This window comes from Megascapheus bottae, chromosome 16 (genome assembly GCF_031878675.1).
Source record: "Megascapheus bottae isolate mThoBot1 chromosome 16, mThoBot2.hap1, whole genome shotgun sequence".
Taxonomy (NCBI): Eukaryota; Metazoa; Chordata; class Mammalia; order Rodentia; family Geomyidae; genus Megascapheus; species Megascapheus bottae.
In genome coordinates this window covers 6456987-6478387 of record NC_143524.1, presented here as the reverse complement: position 1 = coordinate 6478387, position 21401 = coordinate 6456987, and the positions used below count along the sequence as shown (strand labels likewise).

The 21401-nt window shown below is 47.0% G+C and overlaps 1 protein-coding gene across 2 annotated transcripts; it reads right to left on the bottom strand.

Moving 5' to 3' along the window:
• Positions 1 to 416: 416 nt before the first annotated feature.
• Positions 417 to 21342, bottom strand: Ganab (glucosidase II alpha subunit). Of its 2 annotated transcripts, XM_090347519.1 has the most exons (25): positions 21273 to 21342; positions 13253 to 13357; positions 12998 to 13106; positions 12621 to 12748; positions 10236 to 10415; positions 9720 to 9785; positions 8871 to 8940; positions 8496 to 8583; positions 8295 to 8391; positions 7678 to 7858; positions 6154 to 6307; positions 5733 to 5968; positions 5504 to 5630; positions 5321 to 5400; positions 4960 to 5103; positions 4504 to 4600; positions 3950 to 4051; positions 3573 to 3816; positions 2947 to 3011; positions 2722 to 2798; positions 2559 to 2633; positions 2313 to 2426; positions 2098 to 2210; positions 1851 to 1951; positions 417 to 1526 (listed from the first exon to the last, which is right to left on the bottom strand). In XM_090347519.1, the coding sequence occupies exons 1-25, from the start codon at positions 21308 to 21310 to the stop codon at positions 1417 to 1419; spliced, it is 2901 nt and encodes a 966-aa protein (XP_090203645.1). In that variant the 5' UTR covers positions 21311 to 21342; the 3' UTR covers positions 417 to 1416. The 2 variants fall into 2 exon arrangements, with proteins under 2 accessions (XP_090203645.1, XP_090203646.1); XM_090347520.1 differs by lacking the exon at positions 9720 to 9785.
• Positions 21343 to 21401: the final 59 nt, after the last annotated feature.

Genomic DNA, 21401 nt, shown 5'->3' with positions numbered 1-21401 from the left:
TAGTTCCCTGGGCTGGCTTTGAACCTAGATCCTCAGATCTCAGCCTCCTAAGCAGCCAAGATTACAGGAGTGAGCCACCACGCCCAGATTAATGGGAATTTTTTTTTAAGGTTCTGTCAGCTAGAGACAGAGCTTCTACTCTGAAAACATCCGACTTTAATTTCCTCAAAGAGGCTCCTGCTGATATTGTTTTACTCGAGAAATGTTGTCAACTCTGATTACCACTTATTAACCAAGTCTATTTTAAAATCCCTGGCTTTGCTGGCCTCTAACAAGCTGAGGAAGGCTGGAGCTTATGCATTCAACTGAAATGATGCTTATGATGGAGCCAGATGAAGATGTCAGGCTCCCGAGCTTCTAGGGTATGACTTGCGTTACCACTAGCATTCAGACACCTGCAGTTACTTATGGTTTATCTTTTTTATTATTTCTCCTTTTATCAAAATCTGTCACAGCTGGGGGCCAAAAGGAAGTTTAAAAAAATCCCACAAATATTGCCCCAGTTTACCCACCCACCTCCCACCCAGAGCTCTGGCCAACCCTGGGCACACATGATCATCTCTCCCCACCCGAAGCTTTCTCCCAGCAATAAATACAGGTGACCGTGATTCAATGAAACCACAACTGATTTCTTCATCTTGAAGCCCCAGGGGACCAGAAGGAGGCAAAAGTTTCACCCATCCCCTCTTAGTTAAGGAGGTCTGGAAATGTCTCTCCCCCAGGGGACAGGGACAGAACTGTCCCCACAGAACTGCAGCAGCTCTGGAAGGAAGTGGGGTAGAGGGAAAGGTTGGTTGAGATGAGAGGGAAGCAACCTCACTCTTGTTCCTTTTATTCCTTACCAGGTAAGGGGTGGTCCCAATATAGAGACAAGTCCCAGGAGCAGAGAAAGGGGAGGTCTGGACATGGTAGAGCCAGGGGAATGAACAAACAAAAAAAGGGGGGTGGGGAGAAGGGGAGATGGGTAGGGAAAAATTAAAAAAAAAAAAAGGAAGGAGAAAGGGAACACTAAAGCTCACTGCCCTCATCTTCTTCCAAGAAATGGTATCAACATACAAGATGCACAGTTGGACAGGGTGTGGGGAAATCAAGGTTCCTAAAGGAGGAGAAAGAGGAGAGGCAAGGGCCTTGTAGTTCTGAGGTTGTCACAAGTAATATGCTCCAGTCAGAGCAATAGGATGCTGGGGGGGAAGGGGGAGGGATGAAGGGGAAGGCTTGGTGTCAGAGAACAGAAGTCAAGAGGTCACAAAAGGAATTTGGAGCTCATAACAGTCCTATCATCCTGCCCAGATGTTGGTAAGAATCTGGGTCTTGGAAAAGGGCAGAGTCTGGGGAGGATCAAAATTCAAGGTAGAAGGGTTAACTCTCATCATCACCACCACACCCTTCTCCCCAACCAAGAAGGGATCCCCTGGGTTATCGGAGATGAATACTCCAATCTGATGCCACATTGACACCAGGCTTACGCAGGACCAACACAGAAGTTTCCGGGTCATGTTGGAAGGATAAGCGGGTTTCAGGAGATCCTGGGAGAAGAAGAGTACCACAGTTGGCTAACAGGAAAGGCCATCTCAACATTGTGAACCTTGCCTCTGCTTCCTCTCTTCCGCCATCCTAGAGCCCAGTCAATCACTAACCTTTTTTTTTTTTTTTTTTGCCAGTCCCAGGCTTGAATCCAGGGCCTGAGCACTGTCCTTGAGCTCTCTCAAGGCCAGAGCTCTACCACTTGAACCACAGCACCATTTCTGGCTTTTTCCTATGTATGTGGTACTGAGGAATCAAGCCTGGGTCTTCGTGCATGCTAGGCAAGCACTCTATCACTAGGCCAAACTCCCTGCCCAGTCACTAACCTTTTGTCTGCAACACTACAGTTGCTGGCTTTCCGGCCCCTATTATCACCACTCGCTCAATCCAGACTGGTGTCTCAAGGTGGCCTTTAGGGTCTGCTGAGCTGAAGGTGGCAAAAGCAGATGTCCATCAAGGAAAAAAATGTTAAGAGTGGAAGGAAGTCACCCAAAGCAAGGTCAGGAGATGAGGGAAGAGTGCAGTCAATGGTGACTTCCCCAAGGACCAACTCCCTCAGAGCGATACCATTACCTGGAGACAAGAGTGTTGCCAGAGAAGGAGAAACGGCGCAACAGGAACTCATGGCTAGTCTGATAGTTGAATGTGTGCCCATCATCTAGAAAGAGCTCTCCTTGGGCTGTACCCTGAGCAGGAAATGGGACAATTAGGCACCTAGGCAAAGAGGAAGTCGGGAGCTCATCCCTAGGAGACTGAGTCCCAAGGTGGCTCTTTGCCTGGATACTCACCTGGGAGCTGAGTGCAACAAACAGAGTAATGGGGTCATCCTTCATACAGTCTGAAGAGCGCCGCACACGCATCCATCGAGGCACAATTGTTCCTCCTCGCTGAAACACAGGGATCTACAACAAAAGCAGTGCAAGGATGAAGTCACCACTTACACCTCAACATGTTTCTGCTCTTACGGTTACCACCTCAAAGTACACACAGTTCCTGTCTGTAAACCTACAGGCAGATGGAACTGGTATACTCACAGTGCTTAGAGTTACAGGCAAGTACAGAGTCTGAGGACCGTGATACTTCTGATAGCTTTGACTGTCGTACCACACCTGTGGGGACAAGGTTAAGATGTTGAGTCACCATTGCACAGGGACCCCCATATCGTTTACTTTTTGTCTATGCCTTTCCGTAACTCACCTCCCCTTGGCCAGGCAGATAAACCTGCACACCATGAGCGCCAGCATCTGATACAGGGTGAACCAAAAGTGCATCCCCTAAAACACAAGAGAACCAACTTGTAACTGACAGGCTAAATGGGAAGCACCAGAGCATCTGTCCCCTGTATCACCAGCCACATGCATCCCACCCTTCTTGAGTATCCACAGCCAAGAGCTTCTCCACTCCAAATCAACCACTTCTCACCAAGAAGGAACTGATCATCCATACTGAAGGTAGTCACATCCTGAGGATACTGTACCCACAGGGGCCTAGGAAGGAAGCAGGATGAGAAAGATATTCTGTGTAAAGGGACCAGAGAAAAATGATTTTTTATTTGGGGGGGGGGGTGAGCCAGTCCTAGAGTTTGAACTCAGGGCCTGGGTACTGTCCGTGAGCTTCTTTTGTCCAAGGCTACCACTCTACCATGTAAGCCACAGTACCACATCAGGCTTCTTCTGTACATGTGGTACTGAGGAATCAAATCCAGGGCTTCATCTATGCTAGGCAAGAACTCTTGCACTAAGCCACATTCCCAGCCCCCCCCTTTTTTTTGCCAGTCTTGGGGCTTGAACTCAGGGCCTGGACATTGTACTTGGGCTTTCTCAAGTCTAACGCTCTACCACTTGAGTCACATCACCACTTGCAGCTTTTTCTGTATATATGGTACTGAGGAATGAAACCCAGGGTTTCCTGTATGCTAGGCAAGCGCTCTACCACACTCACAGTCCCATCCCTCTAACTCTTAAGATGAGGTTTCCCTTCTTTTCACAGTTCCCAGTATTCCCCAGCCACTCTCAGCCTGCTCGACAAGGGCCCGAAGAACGCCTCACCTCATGACAGGAAACCCTTCTCGATGGGCCTGATAGAAGATAGTGTACCAAAAGGGAAGCAGGGAGTATCGCTGGTTTAAGGCATCTCGGATTATGTCTGTGTACTGAGATGCTAAGAGCCATGGCTCCCGCCGCCCAGTGTCCATGTGAGCATGAGCCCGGAAGAATGGCTGATAGGCACCCATCTGGTACCAGCGAACAAGTAGCTCTGGCTCTGGGTTTTTGAAGAAGCCACCCACATCCGCTGGGAAAGGGAGGGGGAAGCAGTTAGAGAAGATGGTTCAAGACAAACACTCCCGACGCCCAAATTGTAGTTCTGGGTCCTATGATCTTTGCACCTCTCCTACCAAAAAAACCCCTAAATTCCTCCCTCTTACCCCCACAGAAGGAAAGTCCCACCAGCCCCAAGCTGAGACACATAGAGATGGAGATCTTCAAATGGTCCCACTCAGCGCTGTTGTCCCCTGTCCACACGGCTCCTGAAGATGACAAGAGGAAGAGAGCTTAAACAGAGAAAAGGCCTTAGCATTTTGCATAGGTGACCACTCTGCCGAACCACATCTACTCTGGGGTCCCCAGAAGCAGAAGATAGGGGTTGCCTCAAAAGATAGTAGAGCTTACAAGAATTTTGTTTGCTAGTACTGGGGTTTGAACTCAGGGTCTCCAGTCCAGTTTTTTTTTCCTGGTTAGTTTGAAGATGGAGTCTCACAGACTTTTCTGTCCAAGTTGGCTTCAAACTGGAATCTTCTAGACCTCAGCTTCCTAAGTAGCCAGGACTACAGGTGTAAGCTACTGGCATCTAGTTCCCACTCTCTTTGACTCCATTTGAGAGTACCCAGCTAGGGAGCTCAGTGAACAACTCTCTAGGCCTAGGTCTGCATCTTTGATCTGGTATTCTCTCTTTGCCACAGCTCTATTCTCCAAGTCTTACCAAAACGCTGGGAGCCAGCGAAGAAAGCCCTGCTCAGAACAAAGGGGCGTTCTATTCCACCAGAGCGCTGTATTAACCCATCTGCAGTGGCCATGTGCTGGGTAAAGATGAGAGAAAGAAAGGGAGTAATAAGAATAGTCCCATTATCAGTTGCAAGATGTCTGATCCTCAAGTCTCTAGGATCTTTCTTATTATTTTTTCCTTTTCTTGTTTTCTCAGTTGTGGGGCTTGAACTCTGGGCCTGGGTGTTGCCCCTGAGCTTTTCAGCTCAAGGCTACAGCCCTACCCCTTGAGCCACTTCTGGTTTCCTAGTGGTTAAATGGAGATAAGAGTCTCACGGACTTTAGTGCCAGGCTGGCTTTGAGCTGGGATCCTCAGATTACAGGTGTGAGCCACTGAGCCCAACAAGGCTCTATCTTTTTTCTTTCCACCAGCTCTCCTCTCTCAATTTCTTACCACATAGAAGCCATAGATGTTATGGACATCTCGGTGCTCCCAGCCCCCATAATGCTTGGCATCCTTGAGCATGGTGACCTCAGGACCATTGAAAACAGAAGGTTCGTTCATATCATTCCAGACATAGAGATTAGGAGCTGAGCCCTGGGAATATAAGCAGATGATATGGACAAGAGGACAAACAGAAGGAAGAAGACAGGCAGTGTCAGTGTGAGGGCGCCTAGAAAGAATTATTTACTCAGACCAAGGGCTGACAAAGGTTTAGGCACCCAACCAAAGCAGGATGTGACAACCAGGAAGACTATCTGTGCATGCACACAGGGTAGGAAGGACAGGAGTCACAGGAAAGGGCCTAGCTTACCTCATAATTGTCAAAGCTGAACATGTTAGCCCACCAGGCTCTCATCAGAGGATTAGTGAAATCAGGGTAACCAGCTGAGCCTAGAAGGAGGTAAAAGTAGTGGTCAAATTTCTGCCAGGACCAAGTCACCAATGTACCTCCGAGCCTTCCAACTCCCTCTCCTTCAAGCTTCTGCTTGCCTACCTGGCCAGCACCAGCCCTCATAGTCAGAGCCATCCCGGGTTTTAACATAAAGGCCCTGGTTCTTCAACTCCTCATGTACTCGATAGCCAGAGTCCACTTTGATGTGGGGGTCCACGATGGTCACCAGCTGAGGTCAAGGAACACAAAAGGGGTTGGTCAGAGATCTTCAAGGTTATCCGGCCTCGGCCTTTACCATGAGATGACTGACCATGGGCTGCAACCCTTTTACCTTCCGCCTCTTGGCGGCCAAGTGATCAAGCATGGCGCGGGGCCGAGGGAAGCGGCTGGGGTCCCAGGTGAAGTACCGCTTGCCATCAGCGTGTTCAATATCAAGCCAGATGACATCACAGGGCAGGTTGTGATCATCAAAACCCTGATCCACTTCCAGAACATCAGCCTCGTCCCAGTAGTTCCAACGGCTCTGGTGGTAGCCGAGGGAGAAGAGTGGGGGCAATGTCTGGGTTCCTGTAGGTTTGTGAAGGGATGGGGGTATTAATGGGGATCAGGACCAACTAGGGGCCAGTGGGGACAGCCAGAAACTAAGGGAGGCTGGGGGTATAGCACTAGTAAGGAGATTAGAACACAAAATTTCTGAAAGAAGTATAAAAGACAAGAGGAGCGAGGCTGTAAGTTAGCAGAGTGGACCCTACCTGTGAGACTAGCATACTGTCTGAAGACATCAAAGGGAGACGGTCCAAGCAGGAGGAAGACATCAATGATACCACTCTCTGACATCCAACGGACATCCGTCTGTGGGGTCTCCCCAGAACCCTGCAGGTAGTCAAGCATCTTTCCAAACAGAGTCTACAGAAGGGACCAAAGAGAAATCAGCCCTTGTATTTTCCAATTCCATGCAAAAGTAGCAATAATCTCCTCAAGGTCCTCACACAACTGACTCCTAAGGTCTTCCTTTAGTGTAATACTAAAATGTCACCTCCCCCAGAGAGGCGTTTGTGTACTGCATTAACTAAAGCAGCACATACCCACATCCATCTCCATGGCTTTCAGTATTAGCAATTACCATCTCAAATTTATCTTGCCGTGAAAACTGTCTTCCTGAGACTGGATACTTTTTTTTTTTGGCCAGTCCTGGGCTTGAGATCAGGGCCTGAGTGCTGTCCTTGGGGTTTTTTCTCAAGGCTAGAGCTCTACCACTAGAGCTACAGCACCACTTCCGGCTTTTTCTATGTATGTGGTGAGAAATCAAACCTGAGTATTCATGCATGCTAGGCAAGCACTCCACCACTAGGCCACACTCACAGCATTTTGGGGGGGGAAGGATATCAGTGTAAATTTTGGGGCTATCCCTGAGCTCTTTTGTTTAAGATTAGTGCTCTACCACTTTGAGCCAGTTCTTTTTTTTTTTTTGCCAGTCCTGGGCTTGGGCTCAGGGCCTGAGCACTGTCCTTGGACTTTCTCAAGGCTAGAACTCTACCACTTGAGCCTCAGCACCACTTCCAGCTTTTTGCTATGTATGTGGGGTACCAAGGAATTGAACCCGGGTCTTCATGCATGCTAGGCAAGCACTCTACCACTAGGCCAAATTCCCGGCCCTCTTTGAGCCAGTTTTTGAGTGGTTAATTGAAGTTAAGAGTCTCATGGGTACTTTCAGGCCTGGGCTCGCTTTGAGCCATTATTCTCAGATCCCAGCCTCCTGCGTAGCTAGGATTACAGGGATGAGCCTCAGGCACCCAGAGTATGTTAATTTCTTTCTTCTCTTTATGGTGTATGTGTGGTACTGAGGCTTGAAGCCAGCATTTGGGCACTGTGCTTTCGCTGTTTCATAAGGTTGGCTTTCCATCATTTAAACTACACCCCCCCACTTTTGGCTGTTTGGGAGCTAATGAGCCTCATGAGTTTCCTACCCAGACTGGCTTCAAATCATGATCCTCAGATCTCAGGCTCCCCCCCATTCCCTCTCTCTCTCGTGGTACCAATTCTGGGGCTTCAATTCAGGGATTGAGCTTCATTACTGCAGGCTAGCACTGTGCCACATGAACCACAGCTATACTTCTGGCTGTTTTCAAGTAGTTTATTAGAGATAAAAGTCTCATGGACTTTCCTGCCCAGGTTGGCTTTGAACTATGATCCTCAGATCTCAGCCATTGACTAGCTAGGATAAAAGGCATGAGCCATCGTGCTTAGCTCAGGCCCTGCCATCTCCCTATCCTTACCTTTCCCGCAGTGTTGGAGGATATATCAACCCAGGTCTCCGCAGCATTGAGCCAGAAGATGCCCAAGTCTCGATGAGGGTTGTGTGCCAGGAGCACAGGCACAGACCCATACAAGGCCATGGGGTTGTCCAGCTCATACTGGAACACATCCAAGTTGTACAGGCGATATGGCTCCCCACCCCTGGTGTGGTAAACAGACAGACAGGCCTGAGCTAAGAACTGGTCCCAACTGCAGTACTCCAAACCCTACCAGATTCAGGGAGTGATAGAAATAATTTTTCTGTGCTCTACCACTTGAGCCACAGCATCACTTTAATTTTTCTGGTGGTTAACTGGAGATGATCCATGGTCTTTTGTGCCAGGACTGGCTTTGAACTACATGTGCGTGACCCTCAGCTCTCAGTCTCCTGAATACTAAGAATTACAGGAGTCACTGACACCCGGTTTCTCTATCTTTTCTCAAAAAAAAAAAAAAAAACCTTTCTGAACTACCAATAGCGATTAAAAACAGAAAGTGATCGATGCGTACCTGGACTATCCAATAACTCAGACTTCCTCCCACCTTTCCCTCCTCCTCCCTCACCCCCTTTTCCTCCTGGTGTCATTAGGGGACTCACTCAGTGACCTTCAACCTCAGGTTGTCTCCATGCTCAGGGATCCCATATACATGTTCCATGCCTGGCAGAGAAAAGTCTAAACCCACAGAGGTGGGGCCTAGAAAAACAAAAACCAAAACCAAAAAACAAGGCTGAGCTCCAGTGCACCCTCTTTAGCAAGGACTCCCTGTGCCCCTGCCCAGGGCTCTCCCAGCTCCTCACCATATGGCTTGCTGTCAGAGTGAGTTTTGAATGTCTCCTCCCAGGCTCCTGGCTCATCTTTCTCTGCTTTCCCCTGGGTATCCTCTGGCTGTAAGAAGGAAAGTGGACCACAACCCAATCATACACCAATTTTTCTTCCCCCTCATTTTCTAAATCCAATCCCTCATGGTGAGACTTGCTGAGTTTGTAGGTTTTCTTTTTTTCTTTTAATATGCAGATTACGGGGACTTGAACTCTGGACCTCGCACTCTCCTTCAGCTCTTTTACTTACAGCTGGTGGTCTACCAGTCCGGCCATGTTTCCCAGTTCCCTAAAGTTTCTTGTGGGCCTTTCCCAGCCAGCCCATCCTCCCACCACCCACCCTGTCCAACTTGCCTTGTCACCATCCCCAGGAGTTTCCTCAGGCTGGGCCCCATCGCCCTCAGCTGGGTCTTTTGATCCTTGCCTGGAAGGTAGGAGAGCCGTCTGCTCCAATCCAGAGGGGGCAGGGACGAGGGGCTAGTGGAAGGAGGGGTAGGGGAATAGAGAGCCAAGGATCCAAAGGGATGAAAGCACTGGAGCAAGGGATTGAACGTTAAAGCGTGGAGAGGGACCCCAGGATGCAGTTACATTTTCAAAAGATGGGAAACAAACTGAGAAAAGAAAATGAGGGGTAAATTCTACCAGGAGATGCTTTCTACATACAGGGGCAAATCACCAGACTCTGCCAGCATCTGAAGAAACAAGCAAAGCGTGGTTCAGGGGCCTGAGTTCTGAATGTTAGTCCTGACTCTGATCCCAGCTACTTTCTCACTAGCTTCAGACACCTGGCCTGAGACAGGGTTTTGCAAGGGGAGTAAGTCAGACCACAGTTACCCTCTCCAGACACAAACAGAAACTTTTAAAGGTTCTAAAGAATGTTTTCAGGTGGCTGGCAAGCAGCTGTCAAAGACCTCAGTTCCATCTCAGCTAAGGGTGAAAAACCCCAGCAACAAGCAATATCCCTCCACCCCTTGGCAAAACACTAAGTTCCGAACATTCCTTAAGGACTTCCAGAACTTCATCTTCCTTCTCTAATGGGTGTGCTAGCCAGAGCAACACTGAACAAGGGCCAAAATGCCACACAATGGGGAAAAGTGGGAGAGGTAAAGGACAGGGCATGGAAAGATCCTTTTCCCAGAGGGCCAGAGTGATGGGTAGGCAAAGACAGAGAAACACAGAGAGTACCAGTGGCCATTCATTTACCTAGAGAAAAGGCTCTTGATCTTATCCCAAATGCTACCAAGAGTGAGACTAACTTTATCCGAAAAACTGGGGCAGGAGGAAATGAATAGGGAAGGGGAAAAGGAGGCACAAAACCAACACAAAAACAGAAACATAAAAGTGAGTTTCAGTCGACAAACTTCCAGAGATGGGGGAAAAAAGAAACCAATAAATAAATAAATAGTTTTTTTTTTAAAGAAAGAAAATAAATATGGGGAATATGATGATATGAGAAGGGAAAGAAGGAGAGATAGACCCAGGCAGGCCTCCTAGAGGAGGTACCCAAAGCACAGCTCAGGGACAAAAGCAACAGCCTCCTGGTCTGTACAGAAAATGGACAAAATCACAACCCCTCCCAGATAGCTTCTCCCAGCCCCCAACTTCTACCTACCAGTCCTGTCACCCAGTCTCCTCCCAGGAACTTAGTGTCAGATAACCCACAAAATCCCTGAGCTCTCCCATAGTGATTCCCTGCTGTTCCAACCCCTGTATACTCACGGGACCCTGGGGGCTCTCTGGTGTTCAAATTCCATGAGTCCTCGCGCATTGACACTGAGCAGAAGACTGCGATCCTCTAACAGGTCAAGGCGGAATGGCTGAGCTGTCAAGATGATTTTGTAGGGTCCCTCAGCCACTGTTAGCTCAACACTATTGTCATCATGGCCAGAGACAGAAAGCCTGGGAAAGATATGAAAAGGGATACAGAAAAGGGCAAAGGGCAAGCTGGGCTCATGCCTAGCTACTCATAAGGCTGAGATCTGAGAATCAAGATTCAAAGCCAACCTGTGCAAGAAAAGTCTGTGAAACTTTTACTTCCAATTAACTACCAAAAAGCTAGAAATAGAGCTGTAGCTTAAAGTGGCACAGCATTAGCCTTAAGCACAAAAACTCAGGGACAGCATCTAGTCCCAGAGTTCAAACCCCAGGAATGGCAAAAATAAAAGGGCAAAGAGCAAGGATAAACCCAGTACTTCAAAAGAAAATGCAATCTGTGATGAGACGCATGCAAAAGCCAGAGGCATATTTCCAGAGGTAAAAAGGCTTGTAGCTCATTTGTAACTAGATACTCAGGAAGCTGATATTTGAGAATCACAGTTCAAAGCCAGCCCAGGCAGAAAAGTCAGTGAGACTCTTATCTCCAATTAATCACCAAAAAGCCAGAAGTGGAACTGTGGCTAAAGTGGTAGAGCACTAGCCTTAGCAAAAAGGCTAAGTACAGAGCCTAGGACTTGAGCTCAAGCCCTAGAAGTAGCACAATAAAGACATACATAAATTGAATATCCTATTCTGAGTAATTTTTTTTTTTGTCAGTCCTGGGGCTTAAACTCAGGGCCTGAGCCCTGTCCTTGGCTTTCTCAAAGCTAGAGCTTTACCATTTGAGCCACAACACCATTTCTGGCTTTTTCTACATATATGTAGTACCAAGGAATACAACTTGGGTCTTCATGTGTGTTAGGCAAGTACGCTACCACTAGGCCAAACTCCCAGTCCTCTGAGCAGTTTTGAGGGGGGGGAAAAAGTAAAATCAGAGGGGGGGGAGTAATGGGCCTGAAAAGTCTATTCAACCTTGTTTACTTTCTCTTACCAGCGCCCAAGCCAGGCCAGAGACAGAAGGTGAAATAATACCTATTTGCTTACTGAATGAAGATAGAGTGAAAGTAGGTACAACAGAGAAAGATAAGAGTCAGAACAGCATGGAGAAACACTTGAAAATTATCCTAATGTAGGATACACCCAAAAAAGGCTGGTGTGGTAGCTCATGCTTGTAATCCTAGTTACTCAGGATGCTGAGATCTGAGGATCATGGTTCAACGCCAGCTCAGGCACTAAAGTCCGTGAGACTCTTTATCTCCAGTTAACCACTAGAAAACCAGAAATGCCCCTGTGGCTCCAGAAGTAGGGCAGTAGCCTTGAGATGAAGAGCTCAGGGACAGTGCCCAGATCCAGAGATCAAGCCCCATGACCGACCAAAAAAAAAAGGGTGGGGGGAAAAGGGAAGTTAGGCCTAATGGAAAAGTGCTAGCCTAGCATGCACGAAGTCCCATGTTTGATTTCTTGGTACTATATACATAGAAAAAGCCAGAAGTAGTGCTGTGGCTCAAGTGGTAGAGCTCTAGCTTTGAGGAAGTCCAAAGATAGTAGTGCTCAAGCCCTGAGTTCAAGTCCCAGGACTGGCAAAAAAAAAAAAAAAAAAAAAAGGTTGAGGCTCCAGGAGTGTGGTCTACTGGTAGAGTGCCTGCCTAGTAGCACAAAGACCTGGGTTTGGATTCCTTGGTACCACATACACAGAAAAAGCCAGAAGTAGTGCTATGGCTCAAGTGGAAGAGCATTAGCTCTGAGAAAGCTCAAATACAGTGCCTAAGCTGAAACCAAGCTCCAGGAATGGCAAAAAAAAAAAAAAAAAAAAAAAAAGCAAACAAACAAACAAAAAAAACAAAGTTGAAGGCAGGCAATGTGGCTTAGTGAAACAGTGCTTGCCTAGCATGTATGAAGCCCTGGGTGATTCCTCAGTACCAGATAAACAGAAAAGGCTGGAAGTACAACTGTGTCTCAAGTGGTGGTGGCAGAGTGTTAGACTTGAGCGAAAGAAGTTCAGAGACAGTGGCCAGGGTCTTGGGTACAAGTACCAGGACTGACAAAAAAAAAAAAAAAAAAGAGAGAGAGAAAAGGAAAGGAAAGGTATGTTTTTAAGAAAAATTTGCCGAGAGGCTGGGAGCATAGTCTGGAGGTAGATAAATTGCTTAGCATGCACAAAGCCCTGGGTTCCATTCCTCTGTACCACATACAAAGAAAAAGCTGGAAGTGGTGCTGTGGCTGAAGTGGCAGAGCACTAGCCCCAACACTGGCAAGAAGAAAGGAAGGAAGGTTGGTTGGTTGGTTTACCGAGCAGTAGGGGGATCGGCCACCAAAACATCTGGCACACGGTATCGGGGCCGCCGGGGCTCTAGCTCATCAATTCTGAGCCGAGTCATGTTCTTTTGAAGTCCCTGCAGCTCCAGGACCAGCAACACCTGCGGGAACAGAGGTTTGGGTCTGGAGAAATGAGAGGGACTATACCATGCAAAATCCTTGAACCTGGTCCCTCTTGAAAGGGTCTCCCCCTTTAAGACTTTGCCTAAAGGACCTAAGATTAGATTTCTTTACAAAGAATAACTATCCAAAGATTAGGCTGACATAGGTTGTTCATTGTAAATTCTCCCTTCCCAAGTGATTCCTCAGTCCTTTCCCCATCTCCACTACTTTTCCATGCCTTGCCTCACCTTTGTAACCTCATGGATCAGATGGATAGAGAGAGAATCAGGACCCAGCTGCAGAGTCTCCAGCAAGGCACGGTATGGTGAAAGGCCTGGACGTATGCTTCGCTGCCTCCTGCCAAGTACAACAAATGGGGAAATAAGGTAAGAGAGCACCCCAATATTCCTAAGTATCTCTATCACCTGCAAAGTTCTTAGGGTATTCATTGCCACCTACAACATCACCCTCATTTTCAACCCATTCTCCCATAAATAACTTACTTGCAGAAGGAACTTTCTTCACAGGTCTTGAAGTTGCTTCTATCCACAGCAAAGGTAATCCCCAAGCAGACCCCTAAACACGCCAGTACCACACCTGCCCAAGACCTATGGAACAAAAGGACAAAGAGGTAGAATCAACATGGAAGTTAGGAAGGGCCCCATGTCCTGTTATAGCATTAAAGGACAGCTCAGGAAAAAGGAGGAAGATAGGGTCAAATTAAATAGAAAAGATGGCAGAAGATAGCCAGGCATGATGGTTACACCTGTAATCCTAGCTACCCAGGAAGCTGAGATCTGAGGATGGAGGTGCCGGCCTGGGCACTAAAGTCCATGAGATTCTTATCTCCAATTAACCTGCCAGAAAAACTGGAAGTGGTGCTGTGGCTCCAGGGGTAGGGTGGTAGGCTTGAGCTGATGAGCTCAGGGACAGTGCATGGCCCTGAGTTTCAGACCTCAGGATCACTACCAGATAATAATAATAATAACAATAATGATAATAATAATAAATTAAAAGATGGCTTGAAAAACAAAACATAATTACACGGTTATCCTCAGCAAAATATATGCATGACAACTGTGAAACCTGCTAATGTGATTAATACACATAAAAGGCTCATGATGCCTGTAACCCTAGCTACTTTAAAGGATGAGATATGAGGATTATCAAAGTTAGTCCAGGCAGGAAAATTCCTTAAGACTCCTTTTTGTTATGATTCCTGGGGCCTGAGCTTAGGGCCTGACTTGTCCTTAGGTTTTCTCAAGGCTAGAGCTCTGCCACTTGAGCCACAGCATCACTTCCCCCTTCTTCTATGTATGTGGTACCAGGTCTTCATGCATGCTAGATAAACACTCTACCACTAGGCCATGCTCCTGGCCCCTCTTTTTTTTTTTTTTTAAATAATTCTTTTGGTATCAGTCATGGAGCTTGAACTCTGGGCCTGGGCATTGCCTCTGAGTTCTTCAGCTCAAGTCTAGTGCTCTACCACTTGAGCCACAGAGCCACTTCTGGCTTTCTGGTGATTAATTGGAGATGAGTCTCATGGACTTTCCTGCCTGGGCTAGCTTTGAACTAGGAGCCTTAGATCTCAGCCTCCTAAGTAGCTAGAATGCAGGCATGAGCCACTGGCACCTGGTTGCTTAAGACTCTGATCTCCAATTAACCAGCAAAAAATAAGAAGTGGATGCTGGGCGCAATGGCTCATGTCTATAATCCTAGCTTCTCAGGAGGCTGAGATCTGAAGATCCTGGTTCAAAGCCAGCCTGGGCACTAAAGTTCCTGAGACTCTTATCTCCAATTAACCAACAGAAAACTGGAAGTGGCACTGTATCTCAAGGGGAAGGGTGGTAGCCTTGAGGTGAAGAGCTCAGAGACAGCAACCATGCTCAGGGTTTAAGCCCCATGATTGTAAAAAATAAATATAATAATTATTATATAATAACTATTAATGATATTAAATATTAATAATTATAATTGCTATTATATGAAGAAGTAGTAATAGTAATAGTAACAATGGAGGTGGTAGAGTGCCAGCTTTGAGTAAAAAAGCTAAGAGACGGGGCCAGGAGTTTAGCCTAGTGATCGAGTGCTTGCCCAGCATGCACGAAGTCCCAGGTTTCATTCCTTGATACTACACACATAGAAAAAAGCCTGAAGTGGTGCTGAGGCTCAAGTGGTAGAGCTCTAGCCTTGAGAAAGTCTAAGAACAGTGCTCAGGCCCTGAGCTCAAGCTCAGGACTGGCCAAAAAAAAAGCTAAGGGACAACAAGTACCAGCACCAAAAGAAACGGGAAAATATCAAGCTTGGATGGGAAAGGGAGGGATAAGGAACCAACACTATGAAGGAAGGCTAACAAAGAGGGTGAATAAGGATGAATTTGGTTGACATAGTTTCTTTGCATATATGAAAATAAAAAATGAAGCCTATTCAAATTGTTCTAAGGGGGAGAGGGCACTGGTGACTCATACCCATAATCTTAGCTACTCAGAAGGGTGAGATCACAGTTTGAAGCCAGACCATTCCAGCAGACAAATCCTGAGACTTTTCTTTTCCCTGATGAGGTCCCTTAGCTTTTTTGCTCAAGGCTGGTATCTAATACGTGAGTAACAACTCTTTTTTTTTTAATTTCACCTTTAGTGGTTAATTAGAGGTAAGAATCATGACTGTTCAGGCTAGCTTCATAACAAGATCCTCAGGTCTCAGCCTCATTAGTAGGATTACAGGCTCCAGTCCAGGAAGCCTAGCCTAAAAGACTCCTATCTCCAAGGAACCACCAAAACACCGGAAGTAGAGATATGGTGAAAATGAGAGAGCACCAGTCTTGAGTGAAAACACAAAGGGAGAGCACAAGGCCCTAAGTTCAAGCTTCCCCCATCTCCAAAAAAAGGAAGAAAGATAGGGAGATTAGGGATCTGTCACAATGAAATTTAACCTTGTGGAGCCAGGAGTTTGGCCTAGTGGTAGAATACTTGCCTAGCATGCATGCAGACTCGGGTTCGATTCCTCGGTACCACATACATAGAAAAAGCCAGAAGTGGTAATGTGGCTCAAGTGGTAGAGAAAGCCCAAGGACAGTGCTCAGGCCTTGAGTTCAAGCCCCAGGATTGGCAAAAAAAAAAAGAGGAAAAGAAAGAAAATCTACCTTGTCTACCTTGTATGCTTTCAAAAAATTAAAGCCAGGTGCTGGTGGCTCATTCCTGCAATCCTAGGACCTAAGGAGGATGAGATGAGATCTGAGGATTCAGGTTCAAAGCCAACCCAAACAAGATTTGTGAGGGGGCCGGGAGTTTGGCCTAGTGGTTAAAGTGCTTGCCTAGCATGCATGAAGACCTGGGTTCGATTCCTCAGTACCACATATAGAAAAAACCCGGAAGTGGTGCTGAGGCTCAAGTGGTAGAGCTCTAGCCTTGAGAAAGTCCAAGGACAGTGCTCAGGCCCTGAGCTCAAGCCCAGGACTGGCAAAAAAAAAAAAAAAAAAAAAAGATTTGAGCACAAGAGCTCAGGGACAGTATCCAGGCCCTGAACTCATCCTACAAAACTAAAAATATTTTGAATATTTTTAAATTTTAATTTAAAATCTCCAAAATAATAAGTAAATAAAATTAAAGAGCCAGACACTCAATGTGTAATCCTAGTTATTCAAGAAACTGAGAAGTGGAAGATCACAATTCAAAGCACAAAAGACCAAGAGACTGGCCAGGTGCTGGTGGCTCCTGTAGGAGGTAATCCTAGGTACTTAGGACACCAAGATCTGAGGATCCCTGTCTGAAGCTAGTCCTAGTAGAAAATCTGAGACTTTATTAGAGCTGAGGCCCAAATGGTAAAGTATCAGCCTTGAATGAGAAAGCCAAGCAATAGTTTGAAGCCCTGAGTTCCAGTCCCAGTACTGGCACAATAAAAGAAGACAAAATGGGGCTGGGAGATTAGCCTAGTTTGCATGATTGTGGGTTCAATTCCTTGGTACCACATACACAGAAAAAGCCAGAAGTGGTGCTATGGCTTACGTGGCAGAGCTCTAACCTTGAGAAGACCCAAGGACAGTGCTCAGGCCTCAAATTCAAGCCCCGAGACTGGGGGAAAAAAAAAAGTGTCCAAGGACAGTGCCCAGGCCCTGCGTTCAAGCCCAAGGACTGACCAAAAAAAAAAAGAGACAAGAGCTCAGGAAGCTGAGATTTGAGGATCACAAAGTTAGCTAGGGCAGGAAAGTCCATGAGACTCTAATTTCCAATTAGAAAAAAAACCCAGAAGTGGTACTGTGGCTCAAGTGGTAGTGTTAACCTTAAGCACAGAGATTCTCAGGAACTGAGCTCAAGCACCAGGAGTTCAAGCACCAGGACTGGCCAAATAAAAAGAGGAAGGGAACAAATAGCTTTGTCCTTCAGAGGCCCTTGTATTAACTGTAGTTTCATCAGTCTCTCAAGAGGAAAAATAAAAAGTATTAACAGCTAGTCTCCGAGGAAATGGAGGTACCATGTGTGGACGAAAGAAACAACAACAAAAAATGTATCTTTTGTGAATGAGCAGAGACAGCAGGTATAATTAAAAAATTAAAGATGTACCCTCAGCTAGCCTGCTGGTCACAATTCCTAAGGATCTTAACTCCTACAGCACACCAGGGATTCTGCTCCTCCTAAATATACTTTTGTATCTTTAAAATAAAGCACTCCATCACTACCCAGGGCTGAAAAGAACAAGACCTATAACTCCAATTACCCATAACATAGCCATGGGGCCTGTCTGTTTTGTATCCCTAGCTTTCAACTCTACAAGCAACTTGAAAACTATTAAGTGCTTTGACCTGGTGCAGTGGCTCATGCCTGTAATCCTAGCTACTCAGGAGACCAAGATCTGAGGATCTCAGTTCAAAGCCAGCCTGGGCACTAAAGAACTAAAGAACGTGAGACTCTTATCTCCGATTAATCACCATAAATTGGGAAGTGGGGTTGTGGCTCAAGGGGTGGGGCAGTAGCCTTGAGCTAAAGAGCTCAGGGACAACACCCAGGCTTAGAGTTCAAGCCCAATGATCCACCAAAAAAAAAAAAAAAAAAAAAAAAGCATTAGTGCTCTTGTCTCAACCTCTACAACTATGATTTAATAGGACTGAAATAGGGTCTGTGTTTTTGTTCAAAAGCTCTCTAAATGATAAAGTGTCACCTATAGTTCACAGCAATTTAAGAAGCTGAAGAAGGATGACAGCTTAAGCCAAAGAGTTCAAGGCCCAACCAGGCAACATAGACTTCTTCCATTTCATATATATATCCAGGCATTGGTAGCTCTCACCTGTAATGCCAGCTATTCAGGATGCTGAGATCTGAGGATCACAGTTCAAAGCCAGCCCAACTCAGGCAAGAAAATCTATGAAATGCTTACATCCAGTTATCCACCAGAAAACTAGAGGTAGAGTTGTGGCTGAAAGTGGCAGAACACTAGCCTGCAATGAAAGAGTACAGGAGCCAGGCGGGCGAGGTGGCTCATGTCTATAATCCTAGCTAGTCTGGAGGCTAAGATCTGAGGATCAAGGTTCAAAGCCAGTCTACCACAAAAGGACCTGAGACTCTTATCTCCAATTAATCTTTAGAAAATGGGAAGTAGGGTTTGGTTAAAAGGTCGGGCCATAGCCTTGAGCTGAAGAGCTCAGAGAGAGTGCCCAGGCAGAGTTCAAGCCCCATGACTCCCACCCCCCCTAACCCCCCCCCCACACACAAAAACTTAAACAGATACAGTTGGCCTTGAGCTTCTTTTGCTCAAGGTTACCACTCTACCACTTGAGCTACAGCTCCACTTCTGGCCTTCTTGGTAGTTTTAGTTTGAGTGGAGGTAAGAGTTTCACCAAGAGGCTAGGAGTGTAGCCTAGTAGAGTGCTCACCTAGCATGCAGGAAGCCCTGGGTTCGATTCCTTGGTACCACTTATACAGAAAAAGCAAGAAATGACGCTATGGCTCAAGTGGCAGAGCACTAACCTTGAACAAAGTGCCCAGGGACAGTGGGTAGGCCCTAAGTTTAAGCCCCAGGAATGACAATAAAAATAAAAAAAAAAGACTTTCAACAACTTTCCTGTCCAGGCTGGCTTTGGCTTTGTACCATGATTCTTACATCTCAGCTTCTGAGTAGCAAAGATCACAGTCATGAGCAACTGGCACCTGACCTGCTGGTAACTTTTTTTTTTGTCCATTGTGGGACTTGAACTCTGGGCCTGGGCACTGTCCCTGAGCTCTTCAACTCAAGGCTACAGCCCTTCCCCCTGAGCCTCAGCACCACGTCCAGTTTTCTAGTGGTTAATTGGAAATAAGAGTCTCATGGACTTTAGTGCCTGAGCTGGCTTTGAACAGGGATCCACAGATCTCAGCCTCCTGAGAAGCTAAGATTACAGGCGTGAGCCACTGCGCTTGTCTTGGTAACTCTTTTTTATATGAATTGTACAGGAACACTTGCTGGAGAAGTTTTCAAAGTAGAGAGGAAGGAGACAGATTTCTTCTAGGCAACAAAACTTTGCAATCTGTAATAGGATTACTAACAACAGGACCTATTATACACATTAGATCTAGACTTTATATCTGTTTATAAGCTAACAATTTAAAAAATGCACCAGAGTGCTTAGTGGTAAGCATTTACTTTGCCTGTACCAGGTCCTGGGTTTGATCATCATGGCAAAAAATAAAAATAAAGATGAAAATAACTAGAAAAGGGATCACAGAACACACGCTCTCCATGATATAGGACCACAAAATTCTGCAAAGAGAGTATTCTACAGCAGGCCAGTGAGAAAAGTGAGGAAAACACTAGATACAGGTTTGTATCAGCAAAACTAGCAAAATCAATGCTATCAGAAAATTCATGGCTGGGATGTAGCTCAGTGGCAAAGCACTTGTCTAGCAAGTGCAACATCCTCAGTTCAGTCCCCAGTACCAAAAAAGAAAAAGACAAAACAAGCAAACAAAGGGGGCCAGGAGTATGGCCTAGTGGCAGAGTGCTTGCCTAGCATGCACAAAGACCCAGATTTGATTCCTGGGTACCACATACATAGCAAAAAGCCGGAAGTGATGCTGAGGCTCAAGTGGTAGAGCTCTAGCCTTGAGAAAGTCCAAGGACACGCTCAGGCCCTGAGCCCAAGCCCAGGACTGGCAAAAAAAAAAAAATTGGAAGTGGTTTAAGTAGCTGAGCTTTAGCCTTGAGAAAACCCAAGGACAGTGCTCAGGCCTTAAATTCAAGCCCCAGGACTGGCAAAAAAAAAAAGACAGAAAGAAAAGAAGGAAGGAAGGAAGGAAGGAAAACTTAGCCACAGGGCATGTGGCTGAGGTCCCGAAGAGTGACTACAGTAAGCATCTCAGGCCATTGCTCATATGCACCATCCCCTAAGCAACAGTGTTAAGCCAATGATTTAAATGCTCTGCAGAATAGAGTTGAAGGGATAACAATGGGGAATAAGACTTTATTAATGTATGCCAGTTCTGGGCCTTGAATTCCGGGCCTGGAAATTGTCCCTTACCTTTTTCACTCAAAGCTATGGCTGTACAAACTTGAGTCACACCTCCACTTCTGGCTTTTTGTTGGTTAACTGGAAATAAATAATCTCATAAACTTTCCTGCCTGGGATGGCTTCGAACCTGATCCTCACATCTCAGCTCTGTGAGTAGCAAAGAAGACAGGTGTGAGCCACCTGCTCCTGCCAGAGAATAGGATTTTGAGGTATCTTTTAGTTATGTTCTGCTGAAGGGAGCTAGAAATCCAGAGATGCCTCTGAGCACCCCTCAACAAGAAGAGTTCACAAGCTAAAAAGTCAGGCATGAACTGCTGGTAAGTAAGACCTGTTTGTTATTTCAGGCTACCCAGTGCTAAGTTTATGATCCACTCTTTTCACACTCCCAGTATATCCGTTAGATAAACGCTTTGTGGAGCTGATGTGTTTCGAACCCTTTCTCCTCCTTCTCCCGGTACTTAACAACTTGAGAGCAAGGACTAGACCATTCGATTACATGGCGTGTTTGAGCAACATCACCCATGCAGATTCTGAACTTACAGACCCTACCCCAGTCGTACCCAGCCAAAGTGAACACAAGCCCTGGCTGGTGCCCACGTGAAGACAATAGTAGGGATGGAGCCGAAGCGGGCGCGAGGCGGGCGCCAGGCGAGGCGGCCGCGAGGCAACAGGCGGCTTTGCCAGGGGCGGGGGTGCGTGTGTCCCCCCACCCTGACCTCCCCGGACCGCCCAGCCACTGCAGGAAGAAGGCGGCGGTGCTAGCCGGCACGAACCGCCGGGGAAGCCAGACTGGGGAGAGCGACCCAGGCCGAGAAGAGCGCGCCGGTGCGGCCTCTGCGAGCCCCGGAGGCGGAGGCAGGAGCCCCAGGGGCAAGGGCCACCACGACGGGAGGGGGGCCTGGAGGAGCCTGAGGCCGCCTCGAGGAACGAAGGGTCTCCGCGAGGCCTGGGGAGCAGGGCGGCACACAGGGCATACGAAAGGGAGCAATATGGGGTGTGGGGAGTTAGGGGCATCCGGGTGCGCCCCCGGGTTCCGGACTCCTCACCGCCTCCTACGCGCCGCCACTGCCGCTACCGCCGCCATCTTGTGCCGGGTTTGCTCCTTGACCCGGACGGCCCCGCCCCTGCGCACGCAGGGCCACGTATCACAGTGCCCGCCCCTTCCGGCCTCCTGA

What these genes read in the sequence shown, in the direction of transcription:
- Ganab (XM_090347519.1), bottom strand. Translation starts at nt 21,310, where the DNA reads ATGGCGGCGGTAGCGGCAGTGGCGGCGCGTAGGAGGCG. An exon ending in TGATCCATGAGGTTACAAAG is followed by an intron (nt 12,749 to 12,997) that starts GTGAGGCAAGGC and finishes CTGTTCCCGCAG; the next exon opens with GTGTTGCTGGTCCTGGAGCT. An exon ending in GGATGATCAGTTCCTTCTTG is followed by an intron (nt 2,799 to 2,946) that starts GTGAGAAGTGGT and finishes CTTGTGTTTTAG; the next exon opens with GGGATGCACTTTTGGTTCAC.